This window comes from Montipora capricornis, chromosome 14 (assembly GCF_036669925.1).
Source record: "Montipora capricornis isolate CH-2021 chromosome 14, ASM3666992v2, whole genome shotgun sequence".
In the NCBI taxonomy this organism is placed as follows: Eukaryota; Metazoa; Cnidaria; class Anthozoa; order Scleractinia; family Acroporidae; genus Montipora; species Montipora capricornis.
Window position 1 is genome coordinate 18,658,153 of NC_090896.1, and position 17,741 is coordinate 18,675,893.

The 17,741-nt window shown below is 40.4% G+C and overlaps 1 protein-coding gene across 2 annotated transcripts in view; it reads left to right on the forward strand.

The window, feature by feature from the left end:
* Positions 1-17,741, forward strand: part of LOC138032987 (5'-3' DNA helicase ZGRF1-like) — a 70,543-nt gene that overhangs the window by 35,055 nt on the left and 17,747 nt on the right. For both annotated transcript variants that reach the window (XM_068880712.1, XM_068880713.1), the window contains exons 25-30: positions 927-975; positions 1,497-1,574; positions 14,576-14,637; positions 15,174-15,213; positions 16,959-17,042; positions 17,455-17,484. In XM_068880712.1, the coding sequence (XP_068736813.1) occupies positions 927-975; positions 1,497-1,574; positions 14,576-14,637; positions 15,174-15,213; positions 16,959-17,042; positions 17,455-17,484 (343 nt within the window). The remainder of the gene's footprint in view (positions 1-926; positions 976-1,496; positions 1,575-14,575; positions 14,638-15,173; positions 15,214-16,958; positions 17,043-17,454; positions 17,485-17,741) is intronic.

Sequence of the window (17,741 nt, forward strand, 5' to 3'; positions counted from 1 at the left end):
ACTTCGTTATCTGCTCATTTTTCACTAAAAAACGTCGAAGTAACTTGTGTAATGATTGTATTTTACTGCTTAGGTGATAAACATTCAATGAACGTGAAACAAATCATCTGTGTAGAAGTGTGCAGCTAATTTGCATGATAATAGCAAATCCAACATGGCGGCCATCGTGAATAAGGTTTATTGCGCGGCTGTTTTTTTTATGAAACGCTTTTAGAGTCAAAATTTAAACGTGCCATTCAAACTTTTAATTCGGGAATTCAAAATGTTCAACTCACACCGGCGTCGCACCGGTATCGCGAGGTCACGAGTTCAAACCCCGTTGCAGTCCTATTTAAAATTTTCAGGCTTCTCTGCGCAATTGCAAAAACGGCGTTCATAACTGCGAGGATCATAGCTTCACTTGAATGCTCTTTTAGAAAAGTTATTTAGCCGCTTCTTAGAATATGTGATTTCCTATGGGAGATCGTATCTGCCACTCCCGAAGCTGTCATGCCTTTACAAGAATACACCATTTCTCTCTGTCCTGGGCCAGCGTCTCCGCCTTCAGTGGATTTCTCGTGGATATCCCTGGCCACTCAGACAACATCATCCAATCATGGAGCAAAGCAAATTAAGTTTGCCTGCGCCCAACGCGAGAAATTCCTTAAGAGCCAATCACAATTGCTGATTGCTTTCATCTCGTATTGGCTGAGAATTTAGTGAGACTTTGTAAGCTTACCATTGCAAAACCGAATCTTTGGGCAAATTGTGTTCAACACACGTTAAAAAACCGCTTCGGCTATATCCAGTATCATATTTATCACTGCAATTCCCGCATATCGGTGGAGTAAAGAAAATCTTAAATCCAGTTCACATTCCCTGATATTTCTAATCCGTTGTTGAAAGCTACGCGCACAATAACTTCAACATGTCTTTTTGTTTCTCAGCCATGTTCGAAAAAGCATTGAACGACACAAGCAGGGAGAAAACAAAAAGGTCAGAAAGTGATACAAAAAAAATAGACTTGGATAATTTTTGTTGTCATGCCGACACGTGTCAATGTTGTTGTTCAGTGTGAAGTGCATTTGCTTGTTTGCTTACATTTTTGTTGGAAGTTGCCTTTTTCCCCCAAGCTTACAGACTACTCTTGTTTTGGATGCTTAACGATCAGCGTAGCAAATAGATTCCATGTTGCCGTGCGTCTGTTCAGTAAGATTTCACAGATGACGCCAAATTGTGGTAAGTACAACAAAGAGGCACACTGGGCGATAGCCAAGTGTTCACTAATGTTCTTACCACTTTTTGACGTCTTCTGTGATCTATTACTGAAAAGGCGCACTGCAATATGGAATCTATTTGGTTTATATAATAAAGAATTAAAAGGTTTTGATGATGGCGTCAGCTATGCGTCTGTCCTCTAATAGATCGTACATGCGAACCAATCAAAATGCGTGCATTAGTTATTATATGAATAACTTTTGATGTCAATTAACCATCTAAATCTTACCTGTTGATAGAAACTGTCCCTTGTACGAGTGGTTGGAGTCACTTGTGCTGCAAGCGTGTTCCCTCACCTGGACAAACTAAAGTTTCCAGTAAGTTTAAGAATGCTACAGCAAATAACGTTTTTTAGAGTGTGCGATGCGGGATTTGCGAGAGTAGACAAATCATGTCAGTCTTTCATTGATAAGGGAGAAAAGACGTGACGTTTTTCTGAGGGTTATACGTGACGGTAACGCCAATATTTTATCGAAATTAACTATCAGGTTTGGGTTGCTCGAAGCATGGTTAGCGCTAGCCAGCATCAAATACAATGCCATGGAAACCATAGCTTTGATACCCTTTAACCAACGGTTCACGATAACCTGGCTTGGAGCAACCGGCCATTTGCATGCTTGTGCTTGTGCAGCTGCCATGTGGGATTAATAAAAGGAGGCAAGTTATTCAATCCAATTTCATCGATCCTCTTTGTTTTCGAACAAGAGTTGTTTTATTAACATGCCATCTCTTTAAAGACAGTTATCTCTTTGTCTCTATAGTAATATTTTATTCCAAAAAAAATTCAAATATTTCTCAGCTTTATACGTTTTGTGACTGCTGTTAGAGTGGTAACCATTACAAACAAGCTCATGTTTTTGGCAACAACTGTCAACGAAGTGTTACTTAAGTAGCCACAATGATGCTTGACTCTGCTAAGAGAAAGCGAGATGATGCAATGAAATACTTAGAGAAAATAGGGGATAGCTGAAAAGAGGAATTGTTGACTGAAAAACAGCATAAACTGTTAGACAAATTTTAGCCTTGTCGTCAACGACAAGCACTGCCCACAAAAACTTGGCAAAGGTAAGGTTACCCAGTCTGCTAAAAGCGCCAAAAAAATAATGAGCGTTAGACTTTTTTTGGTTAAAGATAGTCTTTCTTGGTATTTATTGTATGTAAAACATTTGGTAACTGTGAACTTTGATATGTTATTTACCGTTTACAAGAAAAAGATAATCTTGCTGCTTACATGTATCTTTCTCAGTCTCAAACAACTGTGGACTTAAATCTTATACAGGGCTCGAAAAATATTTAAATTCCACCTTGCCCGTTGGGCAAGTAGTTCTCAAATTTTGCTTGCCCAGGGCACTTCCCCTTTGCCCAAATTTTCAAGCCCATTAATAATTCATGAACCCAAAAATGGAAGCCGTACTTGTCTACAGGTGTGTGTTAATGTAATAAACCCATCTTGACTGTAGTCATGTTAGTGCTGATCACTTTCATGTTTAGGCCATTATATTCATTTTTTTGTAACACCTCCACAACTTTTATCTTCTTCATTCCGTCTTTATGAAGCTGTACGGTTTGTAATAATTAACATGGATGAACGCAGTTATAATCACATTGAAGTACATGTTGTGTGTACCCTACATTGTCAGATACTCTATCACGACTATCTGCTTTCCCAATACAATCTCAATGAGCTTTTTTAACTGACTGTTTTCAGACGCCTTTATATGACACCCTAATGTTTTTGTTCAATAATTCCAGAAACCCAAACGTGTAACGCGCGTTCACAGCTTCCGAATATTCAGTGCTAAGTACCATATTTGGAAACCCCTCGCTCCAATTAAGTTCGCGCGAGAACATTGGTGGTATTGCGTCACGGTGTTCTTGCGAAATGATTGGTTGAATGTTTCTCTCTTGTTGTTTCAAATATGGTACTTAGCAAATTGAATATTCAGAAGCTGTTTTCCCAGCACCCAAGGGGCCGTTACACGTTTCAGCCCTTATGGGTTCCTGATAATTCTCAAAGACATGTTACTGTAGTAATAATAAGAATTCCATAGTGATAGTCTGCACTTTGCATGCTAGCGATGGTTAACAGAGTTTAAAGGTCCACGTGTCTCTCGCGTACAGTTTCTACAGCTTTGATATACCGTTGCTGGAAAATGCTCGCAGAAAATTGCTAGAATTCTAAGAAATAGACAAAGCTTTGTCGTGCGAAACGCGGCTATTTGTAATTCTGGAAAGCAATTTGATCAGGGCAGATTTTCATCGTGTGCTAAGCAACCACTTCTGAGCTGTGAGCGTGCGTCACGCAATCAACAAAACAACGCTATAAATTGTAATTTTCGTCAAGCTTCTTCTAAACACTTGATTACCCTTGTGCCCTTTCTTCTCAAAATCATTATCAAAAATATAGCCGCGAACGGCTTGCCTGGGCTCTTGCCCGTGGGGCAAGTAAGGGAAGAAAGTTACTTGCCCGAGGGGGAAATCTACATCTCGGACGACCGAACGGGGGTTTTTTGGAGTCCTGCTTATGAAGTACTGAATATGATTTAATTTGGCAGGTGAAGGACAAGGTTTTCTTAGTAACAAGTTTTAACACTTGTTTCTATGAGGAATGCATGCCATCTTGGCATGATATCTTGGTTATATATCTTGGTTAGATATTAGATATCTTGGTTAGATATTAAATAAGGCAAGGGGGTTGTGGAACAGAGCTGTTGGCTTTGTTAAGAGGAAAGTTTCCTATATTGTTCCTATTTTGGGATGAGAATTCCTATTTTTTTTCCTATTTTTTGGCCACTGTCTTTCCTATTTTCCTATTTTCTGGGTGTCATTTGTCACTTGACGCCCTGGAATTGGACCGACAAAAGAATTGACGCCTTGACAAAGGGCTAACGCTCGAAATGTCAGTTCATAGATCTTTCTTACGGTAATTTACCTTTAACTAGGCCCTCCGTGAGGGTACACTGGGTTGCCTGTGGTACGTGCACCGTTCCAAGCAATTTTTTTCAAGTTGGGGGGTCATTAAGAACATTTAAGGTGTCACCCAGAAGTCATACCAGCAGTGGCGCTTTGGCTCACAGGTCCTCACACGTTCGAACGACGAAACAGATCTGTCCTTGCGTAATATGTAGCTCTAACAGTGCACGATATTGTTTTGGTATTGTCTATCATTGTAGTGCCATGGTAGAAGTCTTGGGTAAATAGCCTGAGAAGACATGTGGTTACTAGCAAAGTACTGAACCCATAAAGATTGAAGAAAATAAATGTTAAGTGAGAAACACTGGCTTCTGGGCTGACATGTTGATAAACTTCTTGTCACCACAAGTTTAAGCGTGCCCTCTGAGCATCTGACAGCTTTGTAATACTAAAGTTTACTAAAGTTTACTAAAGTTTACTAAAGTTCCCCCTGTCCGGCGGGGTTAGTATCTGGATGGGTGACCTCAAACATATACCCCTTCGTAAAACAGAAGCATTGGACCGAAAATACTATTAACGCTAACAAATGCGAACTCAGCAAGGTACAGATTTTGTTAGCTTGCTTTATGCAAAAACAAATATTGATGCAAAAGTAAATTGATACACAGTTTTTAGAAAGAGCAGAAGGAAGTTTCCAGGACGGTCGCTCGAGAATAACATATTTACGACATGAAAACAACATTAATTTTGAACCGTGAATATAGAATATAAAAAGTTACGATCAGCGACAAACATTTGGGAGATTTTTGCTACGTTCACTTTTGGTTGCACAAATAAATCGCAAAATCGAAAGTGACATCGCCGGAATTCAGCGGACGCCGTGATTAAGTTACCGCGGCATGTTTACTCGCCAAACAGTGAAGCATCTGTGTCAAATGATGGCAAGATACCGGGTTTTCGTAAGTTTCTTTTTCTGTCAAGTGTTATATAGTTTCACAATAAATGAGCAAAGTCAAAACAAAGATCATAATCGCCCAAACTCTTGAGGTTGACCCCGGGGTTAACCATTGTTTCTTATAAGTCAAAAATTTACTCTCCAAGACAAGGTTATTTATCACCAGGTAATTCCATCATTTTGGAAATAGCAGATTATTTCTTTTTCATCGGCGTCACATTTTTTTTGCTGATATTGGGGCTCATTTTAAATTTTTGTTGAAACTCAAGCACGCTTCCAACAGACCTGTTTATTTTCATGAAACCTTTCCTGCTTACAGATATCCTCCCGTATCACGTTTCAACCTTAAGCTCGAAAATTCAATACACAAGATATTATAATTTCGCAAAGGCAGAAAATATCACAGAATCTTTTTCCAGCGAAAAATTTTATTGAAACAAACAACATAAGATGCACTAAAACGTCATTTGCGACAGGTACTTTGCGGGGTGGATGGACCACTGGTGATACTTCAGGATCCAGTGTGATGTGGTATGTGTAGTCATCAAAACAGCCAACTGTGCCATTAAAACATTCTGGGTACATATCCATCAGCTCTTGTTTACTTGTGATTGATGGCCGCTCTTCCAGTGGTACATGACTTCCAATGTAACTCGAGCTTTTCTTGCAAGTACCCGGATTTTGAGCTGGGGAATTGAAGCTGCTCGTTGGATCAGCCTGGTTTAATTGATTTGTTCCTAGCGTACAGTGGAGGGAGACTAATTTTAGTGCAATGCACTCTTTTAGACCGAGGATAGCTGGCCCTGAAGTATCCGTGACGTAGAAAATGCAGTTAATCTTCTTCTCGATCTTTGTACTTGCACGAGATGTTTATGGTGCCAAGCTGCTTGATTACAGAGCCACCGTATGCTGAGAGGACGGCTTCATTCTTTTCCAGTACTTCTGGTTTGAGGTTTCCTTCGTCATCAAACTTCTCTGGGGCGATTATGCGAAGTAGCCTGATAGGCAAAACATTGCTCTGTGCACCTGTGTCCACCTTGCACTGGAGATTAATTTTCCGCTTCTTTTCAGGCTGGGTTATTTCCAGTGTTGCAAAGACTTCATCGCGTGTGTCGTGTGTCGTCGAATGTTGCGTGTCTTCTGTGGTGTTAACCTCGATTGTACTAATTGTGAGAATTTCATCATTGTCTTCATCGCCCCTGTCTTCAATCGTGTGAATAGATTTTTTGAAAACCGGCTTTCTTCATTGGATAAACTGTTTCCGTTTACTGGATCGGCAGACAGATTGCCAATGATTAGCTTTGCCACATTCTCAACATAGTGTACCGTAGGCTGGACAATTGTTCCTCAGGTGTGGTTTTCCGCAGTTGTTACAGGATTCCCTTTCTTGTTCCTTATGAATGGCATCTACACTTCTATCCTCTTGATGGCTTTCGCTACTTCCTGCCAGTGTCTTCATATGTTTACTTGTCGCCTCGTGGCTTCTTGCAATCTCGATAGCGCCTGCAAGGGTCAATGATTTGTCTCGGCCTATGAGGGACTTCTGGACATCGGGGTTTTTTGACCCCCAAATAAGCTGATCTAGAACTCTGTCTTCGACTTCGGTGCTGTCGCGAAATTGACATTTTGCTGCTAGGTTTTTTAATCTTGAGATAAAATCGTCCACTGGCTCGCTTTGTTCTTGTCGCATTCCTTGTAGTGTGTATCTGTGAATTCGATGACTCGTCTTCGGCTCCAATTGATTCTCGAACCGTTCGAAAATAATGGCAGGCTTTTTCCTCTCTTCCTCCTTTGTGAATGTCCAACTGTTGTAAATGTCCAGACCTTTTTCACCCGACCAGAGTAAAATATAGCTCACTTTTTCTTCGTCATCGGCGTCTTTGAGAACGCTTGCGTACATAAGCTGACATTTTTGTTTGAATCTTGCTAATGCAGTTATCGGATCAGGATCGTCCTAGTTTATCTGTTGCGACGCAAAAGACGTTGCTGTTTCCAAATTCGCTTCTGCTGGCCTCTTTCGATTTGACTCTAGCGATTATTCTTGTAAAATGCTTCCACCATGTAGTCGGATGTCGATGGAGTTTTATTCTGGTTGTTCACACACACCGCCTGGTTGTGTGTGCTCTCTGCTTTTGCATAATGTGCTAACCTACTTATATATGCGTATGCGAAATGTAATATACAATAGGTGCTAATTTGGTGCCGCTATGTTACAGCCACCTTTTCCAACGAACAATTTTTTGAAACAAACAACATATTTGCTATTAGAGGCAAAAACCCCTTCCTATTTCATTGCGTGCGTGAAGAGCAAAAACTCAATCGTGTCAAATATGCGCAATATTACAACAAACTAAAATTTCAGGATCAAACTGTTTCCATGAAGAACCTTTTCCTTGAATAATGAAGCACAAAATAGACGACAAGCTTTCTTTCAAATAATTCTTGGCTGTCACATTTCCATTTTTTTTCCCTGGAGACTGTGCAGAGTTGATCACAGATCCACTTAAGGTGTTCGATTCGTTCTCTGTCTTTGTTGAACCCATAAGTTACCAGAGAATTTTCCATTTGGTTTCAGTGTTCTACATAACAGCACACTTGGTAAAATCTTAGAAATGCAGCTCACTTTGATTTCGGCTCGACGGGCGACAGATTGTTGTCGAAGTCCATTACTCGTCGCTTTTAAGATTCCACCGCCTGTCTTGTTCAGAATCCAAATGACTTGCCATTATTAAGCTTTATAAGGGTATATTTTGTTCAAAGATCCACTAAAACGCCATTCGCGTTACATGACTTTCGACGCCATTGCCGGTTAAGTTTATCATTCTACTGTGTCCACCAGAGAAATCTACGCATTTCCACTACCCTCTCTATCCTAAGAAAATACGAGCGGAAGGCCCTATGCACAAAGATACCACTTAGCAGGGGAGTGACAGGCAAGACTTTTACCGACACGGAAAAAAAAAAAAGAAAAAAAAGAAAACAAACAAATCCCACCCACTTTCCGACTGGGATTGCCATACTGGCAACCCAGTAATAACTCGTTTGATCAAACCAAAATGTTCGCGTTTCACTCTCTACCGATGCAACATTGTTTCTACTAACCCTAGCCTGCGAGCAGACTCTCCGAGAGACTGGGGTTGGAGGGTAGAATGAGAGATAGCCTGTTCGCAGGCTATGCTAATCCATAACCCTAATCAATGAACTTGGAAATGGTCATTTTAATTTGTAACGTCGTAATGAACCAGTAGAGGAGATGGATATGAAAAGTGCTATGAGGGAGACATACGCTTTTAACTTCGGAGAGAAACGTGTCAAGAACATCAGCGTTTACATATCAGAGATTATGGTTTCAAATCCCGTTAAAGCCTGCATTTTTTCAGGCTTCCTTATTATGTAACATTCATACCTACGACGAACAGTACATCTTAAAATGCCTGTCTGCGCAGTTCAAACGTGTTTTTCATATATTAGTATCTTCAGAAATGTTAATAAATTTGACACGTGTACCTCTCACTGAATTTCGTAAAGCTCACACATTAAACTGCTTTGTTAGTTTAAGTTCGTTTCCAAACTCTTCCAGCGTTTATTTTAAAGCGACAAGTGATCCTCTCTCTTATCTGGAAAATTTAAGCAATTGTCTCTTATGGACACCTGAAAAATTCAGATGGCTGCAATGGGATTCAAACCCATGATCTGCCACTCAGGTGCGAGCAGGTCAATTTCTTGGGCTCATGTGTTACCGTGAAGGACTCGATGAATGTAATAAATGTATATATTATATATTTATGTGGTAGAGCATTGTACAAGTAACGCAGAGGTCGTTAGTTCGAATGCCATTGAAGCCATCTGAGTGTTTCGGGTGTCCATAAGAGACAATTACTTAAATTGTCCGCATTTCAAATATATTTATTTATTTCATCCATTCTACTATTTAGGAAATAGTTCCAATTTATAACATAGCGTGCGTGCTTGTCCAATCTAAATCCTAATTAAGCGACTGGTCTACGCTCATGGCCACCCTCAAAATGACATTGGACATTTCGTAACAAATATACGACGAAATAACCGATCTTAATATGACAAGCTTACCGCTGTAAAAAGAATGAAAACAGGCAGAATTGGAGCTTTAGTTCGACAAGAAATAGCCTTTCTGAGATGAGCCGCGCTGATATACAGTATTTAGGTCTAAAAACCCCTTTGAAGTCGGTTAGCTTTCAATTGTTTTGCTGGGTATCACTATGTCAATACTAAAAAAGTTCGACTTTCCGGGAGGTCGTCTCGTTAGTCTAGTGGATATCGGGGACTGCACGGAGAATCCATCGATCCGGGTTCATCTCTTTTCTTCGCTTGTTCTAAATCTTCTCTGCATGTTGAAATGTTTAACTGATTAGAGTGTAATGTTCATTGCCGTGACTTTAACATCGACAGCTCCCACGGCCTGCTTCCGTCTGACCTTGTAGCTTAGTCGGTAGAGCGGCGGTGATCTAACCCGAAGGTCGTGGGTTCAATTCCCACCCTGGTCAGAGTTTTTCTCTGTCCTTGTGTGGGCCCATTTCCATCAGAAGGGCTAACGTTCATATGGGGTAGATACTTAGCACTTCACATTACACTCTAATCAGTTAAGTCTGCTCAAATATAAGTGCTACACGCCCAACGTTTGCAAAAACGTAATCCCTCCTTGTACTCGTACATGTTCATTGCCGTGACTTTAATATCGTCAGCTCCCACGGCCTGCTCCCGTCTGACCTTGTAGCTCAGTCAGTAGAGCAGCGGTGATCTAACCCGAAGGATGTGGGTTCAATTCCCACCCTGGTAGGAGTTTTCTCTGTTCTTGTGTGGGCCCATTTCCATCAGTAGCGCTGACGTTCACATGGTTCATATGGGGTAGATAGTTAGTACTTCACATTACAATCTGATCAGTTAAGTCTGCTCAAATATAAGTGCTACACGGCCAACGTTAAGTAGATTGTACGTTGTGTGAAAAGGGAAATATCAGTTTGAGGGATGGCCACGAGTGTTGACCTAAGCGACTATGTTGTATTTCTCTTTATTATTCAACACGTTGTGACAGTGTCCAAATATGGTCATAGCACGCGCAATATTCGTCGTGCATACTCAACAGATATCCTGCGATATACGTAATTTTGTGTCGCGGAGAAAAATGGTAGTTTTTCCAGCTTTTTTTTTTTTCAATAAACGCAGAAAATTGTGCTTTTTTATCAATGTGTTGAACAATAACATCATTTTCCTGCTCAATCTTGCGGAATATCGCCTGATTTTAGCCGAGTTGCCAGCCAGCGAAAGCAACGAAGAACAGAAGCGTTTTGCAAAATTATCGGAAGGGGAGTTGGAGAATATTTTGGTTCAAAGGCATTCAGCAGCGACTAAAAAGAGTACAAATTGGTCTGTGACAACTTTCAAAGGTAATATACTAGATCTTTTCTCGCATTTTCTTTCTTTTTCATAAGAATCTGCATGCTTATCTCGACGAAAAACGTTATTTACAAATGACCTATCATCAATACAATCAGACTCGAAAGATTAAGGTGCAAATTTCGTTACAAAAACATAAAAGGTACTGAAACGTGGTTAGGAATATCAGTCACACATTTTTTAAAAAATGATGGTCTTTACTATTTTCTTTGCGAATTTAGTTTGGTGCAATGACAACAAGATACAGACACCGCTGGAAAAAATGTCACTTAGACAACTCGATACAAACCTTCGTAGATTTTACGCAGAAGCCAGAAATAAATCCGGGCAAGTCTACAGTAAATCCACACTCCTTGGTTTTCGGCTCAGGATTGAAAGATTAATGCTCCACCACTCAACAAAGGCCTGAAGATATCTTCCGACTCAAGGTCTAAAAGGTGAAACGAAATGCTCAACGCGACAGTGGTTAGCTTAAGGCGTAGGGGAAAGAAAACGTCAAACACAAACTGGCGATTGAAAACGAAGATCTGGTGCGGCTGAAATCCTCGCAGTTTCTTGCATTAACCAACCCACTTGCTCTACTTCGTAATTTATGGTTCCATGTGGTCCTCTGTTTTTTTGTCGACGAGGTCGAGAGGGACAGAGAACCCTGGAAACAAGCACCTTCAAATTTGAAGTACATCCAAATGGCAACTGGCCGGAACTACGCAACAATGGCCCATGATGAGGTAACCAAAAACCATCCTGGCGGAATTGCCGATGTTTCCAGCATGGAAAAGTACTCCGGAAGGTACGAGACCGATGGCGTTAATTACGGCTACAAGGCATTGAAATTGTATATATCTAAGTTAAACCCGAGGTGCCAATCATTCTTCCAGTATCCAAAAACGAATTGGAGTTTTGACGACAGCGTGTGGTACGAGGCGCGTGCAGTCGGAGTTAACTCGCTAGACTCCTTGATGAAGAATATAAGCACAGCAGCATCCCTTTCCCAGCTTTATACCAACCATTGCGTCAGGGCGACAGCCATAACTCTGTGGTCGAATGCTGGGACCCCGAACAGACACATAATGGGAGTTAAACTTATGAATAGTGCACGCTCCAAGTATTATAACAACTTTATCCGCGACAATAGCACTGACCAACGGAAATTATTTAGAGCACCTAAGTCCTTACTTTCTGAGTCTAAGACTCTATCGTTAGCGGATGGGACTGACACTTCGGCACTTGCTAATGATATTGGAGAGTTCTTCCTTCGGAAGGTTAAAGATATCCACTCGAAGTTGGAAACCAGCAGTTCATCGTTTTCCATGGTTGATTCTACTGTTTCACGTAGTGCTGATGTTTCATTAATGGCGTTTAATACTCTCTCTGTGGATGATGTCAGGAAATTAATAACCCGCTCGACCAAGAAGTCCTCTTGCTTGGACCCCATGCCAACTTTAATGGTTGTGCAGTGCTTAGATGAGCTGCTACCTGTTATTACGACAATTATCAATATGTCTTTAAAGCGCGGTCACTTTGCCGACAAATGGAAGGAAGCAATAGTCACCCCCCTACTAAAGAAACCCGGGACCGAAATGTTGTTTAAGAATCTCCGCCCTGTCAGCAATTTGGAATTTATCTCCAAGCTGACAGATACTGCAGTTGAGGACCAACTGCAGTCTCACATGTCTCGCCATGGCTTGTACCCAGTTCTCCAATCTGCATATAGATGCCATCACAGTTCTGAGACAGCCTTACTAAACTTACTTCTTAACATGAATAAGCAACATGTTACTCTTCTCGTGCTGTTAGATCTCAGTGCTGCGTTCGACACAGTGAATCATGAAATTCTACTTGAGAGCTTGACGTCGAAGCTTGGTATCGGAGGTACAGTACTATCATGGTTTTGCTCCTACTTATCTGGTCGATCGCAGCGGGTAGCTGTTGATCATAAACTATCGAAGTCATTCCATCTTGACTGTGGCGTTCCACAAGGGTCCTGTCTTGGCCCGCTGTTATTTAACATCTATTGTAGCAGTTTAATTGATATCGTTGAGGTTCACCTACCTGAATTTCATTCCTACGCAGACGATTCTCAGCTATACCTTTCATTCAGCCCGAGCAACTCTTTGTGTCAAGATGCTGCTGTGAGTGCCATGGGGGCCTGCATTGCTGACATCAAGAAATGGACTCAGCACAATAGTCTTATGTTGAACAGCGACAAAACTGACTTTATTATGATCGGAACTCGTCAGCAATTAGCTAAAGTCAATGTAACTAGCATACGAGTGGGAAATCATCTGATAACCAAGTCCAGATCTGTTCGGAATCTGGGTACTTGGTTTAATGATACATTTGATATGTCCCAACATGTGACCAATCTTTGCAGTGCATCATTCTTTCAGTTACACAATATAAGACGCATAAGAAAATATTTAACGCAAGAAGCGGCCGCAACACTGGTGCAGACTTTTGTCACAGGCAGAATCGATTACTGCAATAGCTTATTGTATGGTCTACCTGACTATCAGTTATCCAAGCTTCAAAGGGTCCAAAACTCGGCCGCCAGATTAGTTTATGAGGAAAGTAAATTCTGTCACATTACCCCACTACTGATGAAACTTCATTGGCTTCCCATAATCTACAGAATCAGGTTCAAAATAGCACTTCAATCAGTGGCTTAGCGCCATCCTACATAAGTGATCTTATTTCCATTAAGACTGGTGCAAATTACTCTTTGCGATCTGGCAACGAATTACTTTTAAATTTTCCTTTATGTAAGTCTTATTCTACACTTGGTGACCGTTCTTTTAGTATGGCTGCCCCTCACGTTTGGAATTCACTTCCTTCCTTCATTAGGAAAGCCACCACAATTAACAATTTTAAGAGTCAACTTAAAACTTATTATTTTAAATTAGCATATTTTTAGTTTACAGGAATTAACAATTTTATTGGCACTTTGAATTTATGTAATTAATCTTAAGTTAACTTACAAATCTATTTAATGAACATATTCTTAGCTTATATGAACTGATAAATTTTATTGGTATTTTAATCCATGTTAAGCGCATGCGATCATTCTGTCATGAAGCATGCGCTATATAAGTTTTTAAGTTATTATTATTATTATTATTATTATTATTATTATTATTATTATTATTATTATTATTATTATTATTATTATTAATGTTAATCTCTGGTCACCGTAATGAGCAAAGTCTTGCACATTACAACACGCGCCCATCCACCTCCCATCGTCGCACTTGTAGTGAAGTCCTGTCAAAGAGCCTCGTTACAAGCACAGCAGAGTCTTCTACTGGTGTTACTGATGCTCAAAATAGCCTGGTGGTTTCTCAAGAGAAAAGTTTCCTGGAGTCCATCTTCAGCAACTGCACCGTGCCCGGCAATATAAACATCGTCATAAACAATCCCAACGCTACCTAAAAGGTCTCTGGCTTTTACCAATTAGCACTTGGAGATGCTCCCTATTGCTCGACTGTTTTGATTTTGCTTGTCGATTTTGACACAATGATTGTCTTTTGAAAACCCAGATGAAGAGTTCTCATTAAACTGTCCATAACAACTGAGAGTGGCGTGTTTTTAACCTATCAATGGTATACCCTGTTTTCCTTAACGCTCGTTGGGAGAACTTTGAGGTCAATCTCAAGCAAAAGACGTTTTCGCGCACAAATTGGTATTGCTATGTTATAGGAGAATTGGTTCATGCTTTTAGCTGTGCGTCTATCGAGTTATGGATGTACTTGGGAGATTGCTAAGCACTCAAGAAGCTACAGTCGCACTCGGCTATAGCTATCCCCTCGTGCGACTCTTTCGCTTTTCTTGTGCTTAGGAACCTCCCGCGTGCATCCATAACTCGATATAGACGCACGCTAAGCACGAACCAATTCTTAATTCTAGGATTTCATGCTATCATATGTAACATATTGGTTTGGGGTCAATCTCAGGCGTGACAATGTGTTTTCCGGTTTCTGATCGTTGCATCCAGACGTAAAGGTCTCTTTTCTATTGAAGGTGCTGCTTCTCGACGAATGCAGTCAAATGACTGAGCCAGTCTCTCTTCTTCCAATGGCCAGGTAAGCAATCCATAATACTAAGCAGGTAGATATTCTCGTTCAATGGACTATTGCTATTCTACTTGGTACAAGTGATAAATGATATTTAGTTTTACTGCACGTAAGTGCATGTTCCAGACTGTTACTAATCTGTTACTAGAGTGGAACTCGACAACCTGAAACAGGTGAAATCCGCTTGATGATTGGCCTGTTCAACCGGAAACAAAAACTGGAGGTTGTTTCAGTAATTTCAGTCACTCTTCGTTTCGTCCAAGAAACGAGGGCGTTTCTGTTGAACGTCGTTCAGTAACTATTGATGTTTAAGATGTAATAAACCAATGGGAAGGATGGGAAACTAGTTGCTTGGAGACAGGCGAAAGGACAACTGAAAAATCAGAGTCTGAGGCAGGATTAGTGAACTGAACGCTTTTGCTGATCTCAAGACCTGAGCCTGAATTTAAGATACCTTCAGAAATCGCTTCTTAAGGGTATACGAAATAAATTTTAGTTTCATCGGTGTTTATGTCAGTATAAAGCTTCAGTCTGTTTTTTTTTAGGTTTGAATGTCAGAGGCTTGTTCTTGTCGGGGACCCCAAAGTAAGAGCATTGGACTGTTTTGTATGAATTTAAGTCACTACAGTAGAGTTCAAATCCTCAAGCACGAGGTTTCATCTATTGTGCTCTCACTTCGTTCATTGAACAGCTCCTGTACTATATACTACATTGCATTCCCAATATCTCAATGTTAATTCTCCTTCTTGACTGTACAATGTAAATGTAAGTGCTTTGTTTATAGTGGAAGTGCACTTAGCTATGAATCTAGTTCACAGGCACCCCACTTTTAATAATCTGAAAGAAACATGATTAAGAACCCCAACTGACAGGGGCAACCAGTTGGCTATTTACAAAGCTTGATATAGTTGAATCCGGGACAACCGGAAACAAATCCAAACAAGAGGCTAGAACGAGATTTGAACCCGGGGCAAGCCGGCATACATTACTTTTTCTGTAAGTTATGCGAATTTGAAATATTTAGACAAAAAAACCTTGGTGATAATTTTTTTTATTCTCGTCACTAGTCTGCTGTGAAATGTATTGAACCTGCGAGGAGAAAATTTTATGTCCATGATCATCACTCTTGTGAGTCAAATCCGTGGGCGAAGTTTTGGGCCGGGCTGCAACGATATGTCTATTCCAACATTCTGTATGGCATCCCTAAATATCAACAGAAGCCCCAACAAATTTACAACACCGCCACCCGTCACGTGATGAGATGAATTCTCTTTACATGAAGGTCATGCACCGCCCCTATAAAGAACTTACATCGACTTCTAGTTGTGAGGAGGGTTGAATTTAAGGTGCTCATTATACCTTTTACGCCCTTACGTGGCCATTCTGCAGACTACGTAAACCCTTTAATTGAAGTGCATTACCCGCCTTAAATTCTACGAACTATGCCAGGTTCACTTCACTGTGCTTTCAAGAAGTTAATCCGACAATAATGATGGCAGACATCGTTTAATGCAACTTTGCAACTTCCTACCAAACGATATTAAGAAAGCCAACACTGTTAACTGTTTTAAAACCAAACTCAATACTTATCCTTTTCTAGTAAAGCTTTTTATCTGAGTTAGCGGGTACTGTAAAAGGGTTTTTTGTCAGTTTTAATCATATGCATTGCAACCATTGTAAGACGCATTCAGTAACTGATCAACGGTTTTTCCACAAAAGTACTACTTTTCACTCTAGATCCATCGGGGATTACACTTCAATTGCGGCGCGTCTTCTTTTAAAGTCGTTCCACATATATTTCCTGATGATAATTCTCGTGAGTATATACTAAAACAGTGAATAACGATGAAAGCGCTCTGATTGACTACTGAAACTCCGAATATCCTTGACTATTCACCTCCGGGCAACTCGTGTTGGATTTTGCGCTAGAAAATATTGTAATAGTTGAATAAATGAGATAATATCGTCTTTTTGTGCTATATTATCTCATTGTTTTAGTATATACTAATTAAAAACAACTTCTCACCTCAGTGAATACTTGTTGGCTATTGCTTGGTTGGGATTCATTATTTCTTGGTTACTCCTCGTACCTCTTTTTATAATGCTTTGCACTTACTGGGTTTCTAAAGCGTTTGGGTCCCAAAACGATTGTTGGACGGTTGGACAAAACGAATATACAGGAGGGTTTGAGAAAAAGGAAACTGGCGAACTCTTTGTAGGACAGCAGCGAACAATGTTGACGAAAATAGCTCAAATTTGTACGTGAAGCTACGAAACCAGAAGCTGATTGTAAGCGAAAAGTGAAGAGCAGTTTGTTTGCATGTTTATAGCAACTGAGTCCGACCATTCAAGGATCTGAGCCTGAGCATGAAGCTGGCCTGGAACAGACACTGTTTGATCGACTGATCAAGATGGTAAGATCATGCTCGGAAACCGAGAAAGTTGAGAAAATTTTACAAAATTTACAACAGAGAAAATTTGCCGAGCGAACATTGCGTTAGTAGTTAATGTCTTCATGGTAACACGGCTTTGAGAACGATTTCCAGCCAGCTGCCGCCAGTTTTTGAAAGCTTATTACACTAATCAATTCTGTTTTGCCACATGGCGTTTGAGTCACGGTTGGAAAAGAATGCGTAGATATTAAGATCATGAATCGCAAAATAGGTCATTTATTAGCATGCAGGCTGCAGGCATGAATGGAACAAACAGACTTTTTTACGGAAAAGGATTTATGGATGCTTTTGTGGATAATATCTGGTGGCTGATTGCAACACGAATCTAGACTATTTGCCGCGCTGTTAAAATGTTTGTCCTTTTTTATTTCAGGGATATGAGGCAACTCTTTTAAAAACGCAGGCAAGCTTTTCTCTTTTTTTTTTCAAATTAAATGTAATTTTAAATGTTGATTACGTGATTTACGAGCTTTCACGAGCCTTTGATAAGGAATCATTAAACGTTTGCGTCGCGAATGGCTGCATGGGTAAGTAGGGACCAGTAATTCCATGAGCATATGGGCAAACCTGGGAATATCTCCCGAAAATGGCCACTGACCGCCTGAACCCACACAAGACCAGCTCAATCCCGAAAGTCGGCGTTGGATGCATATACAAAGT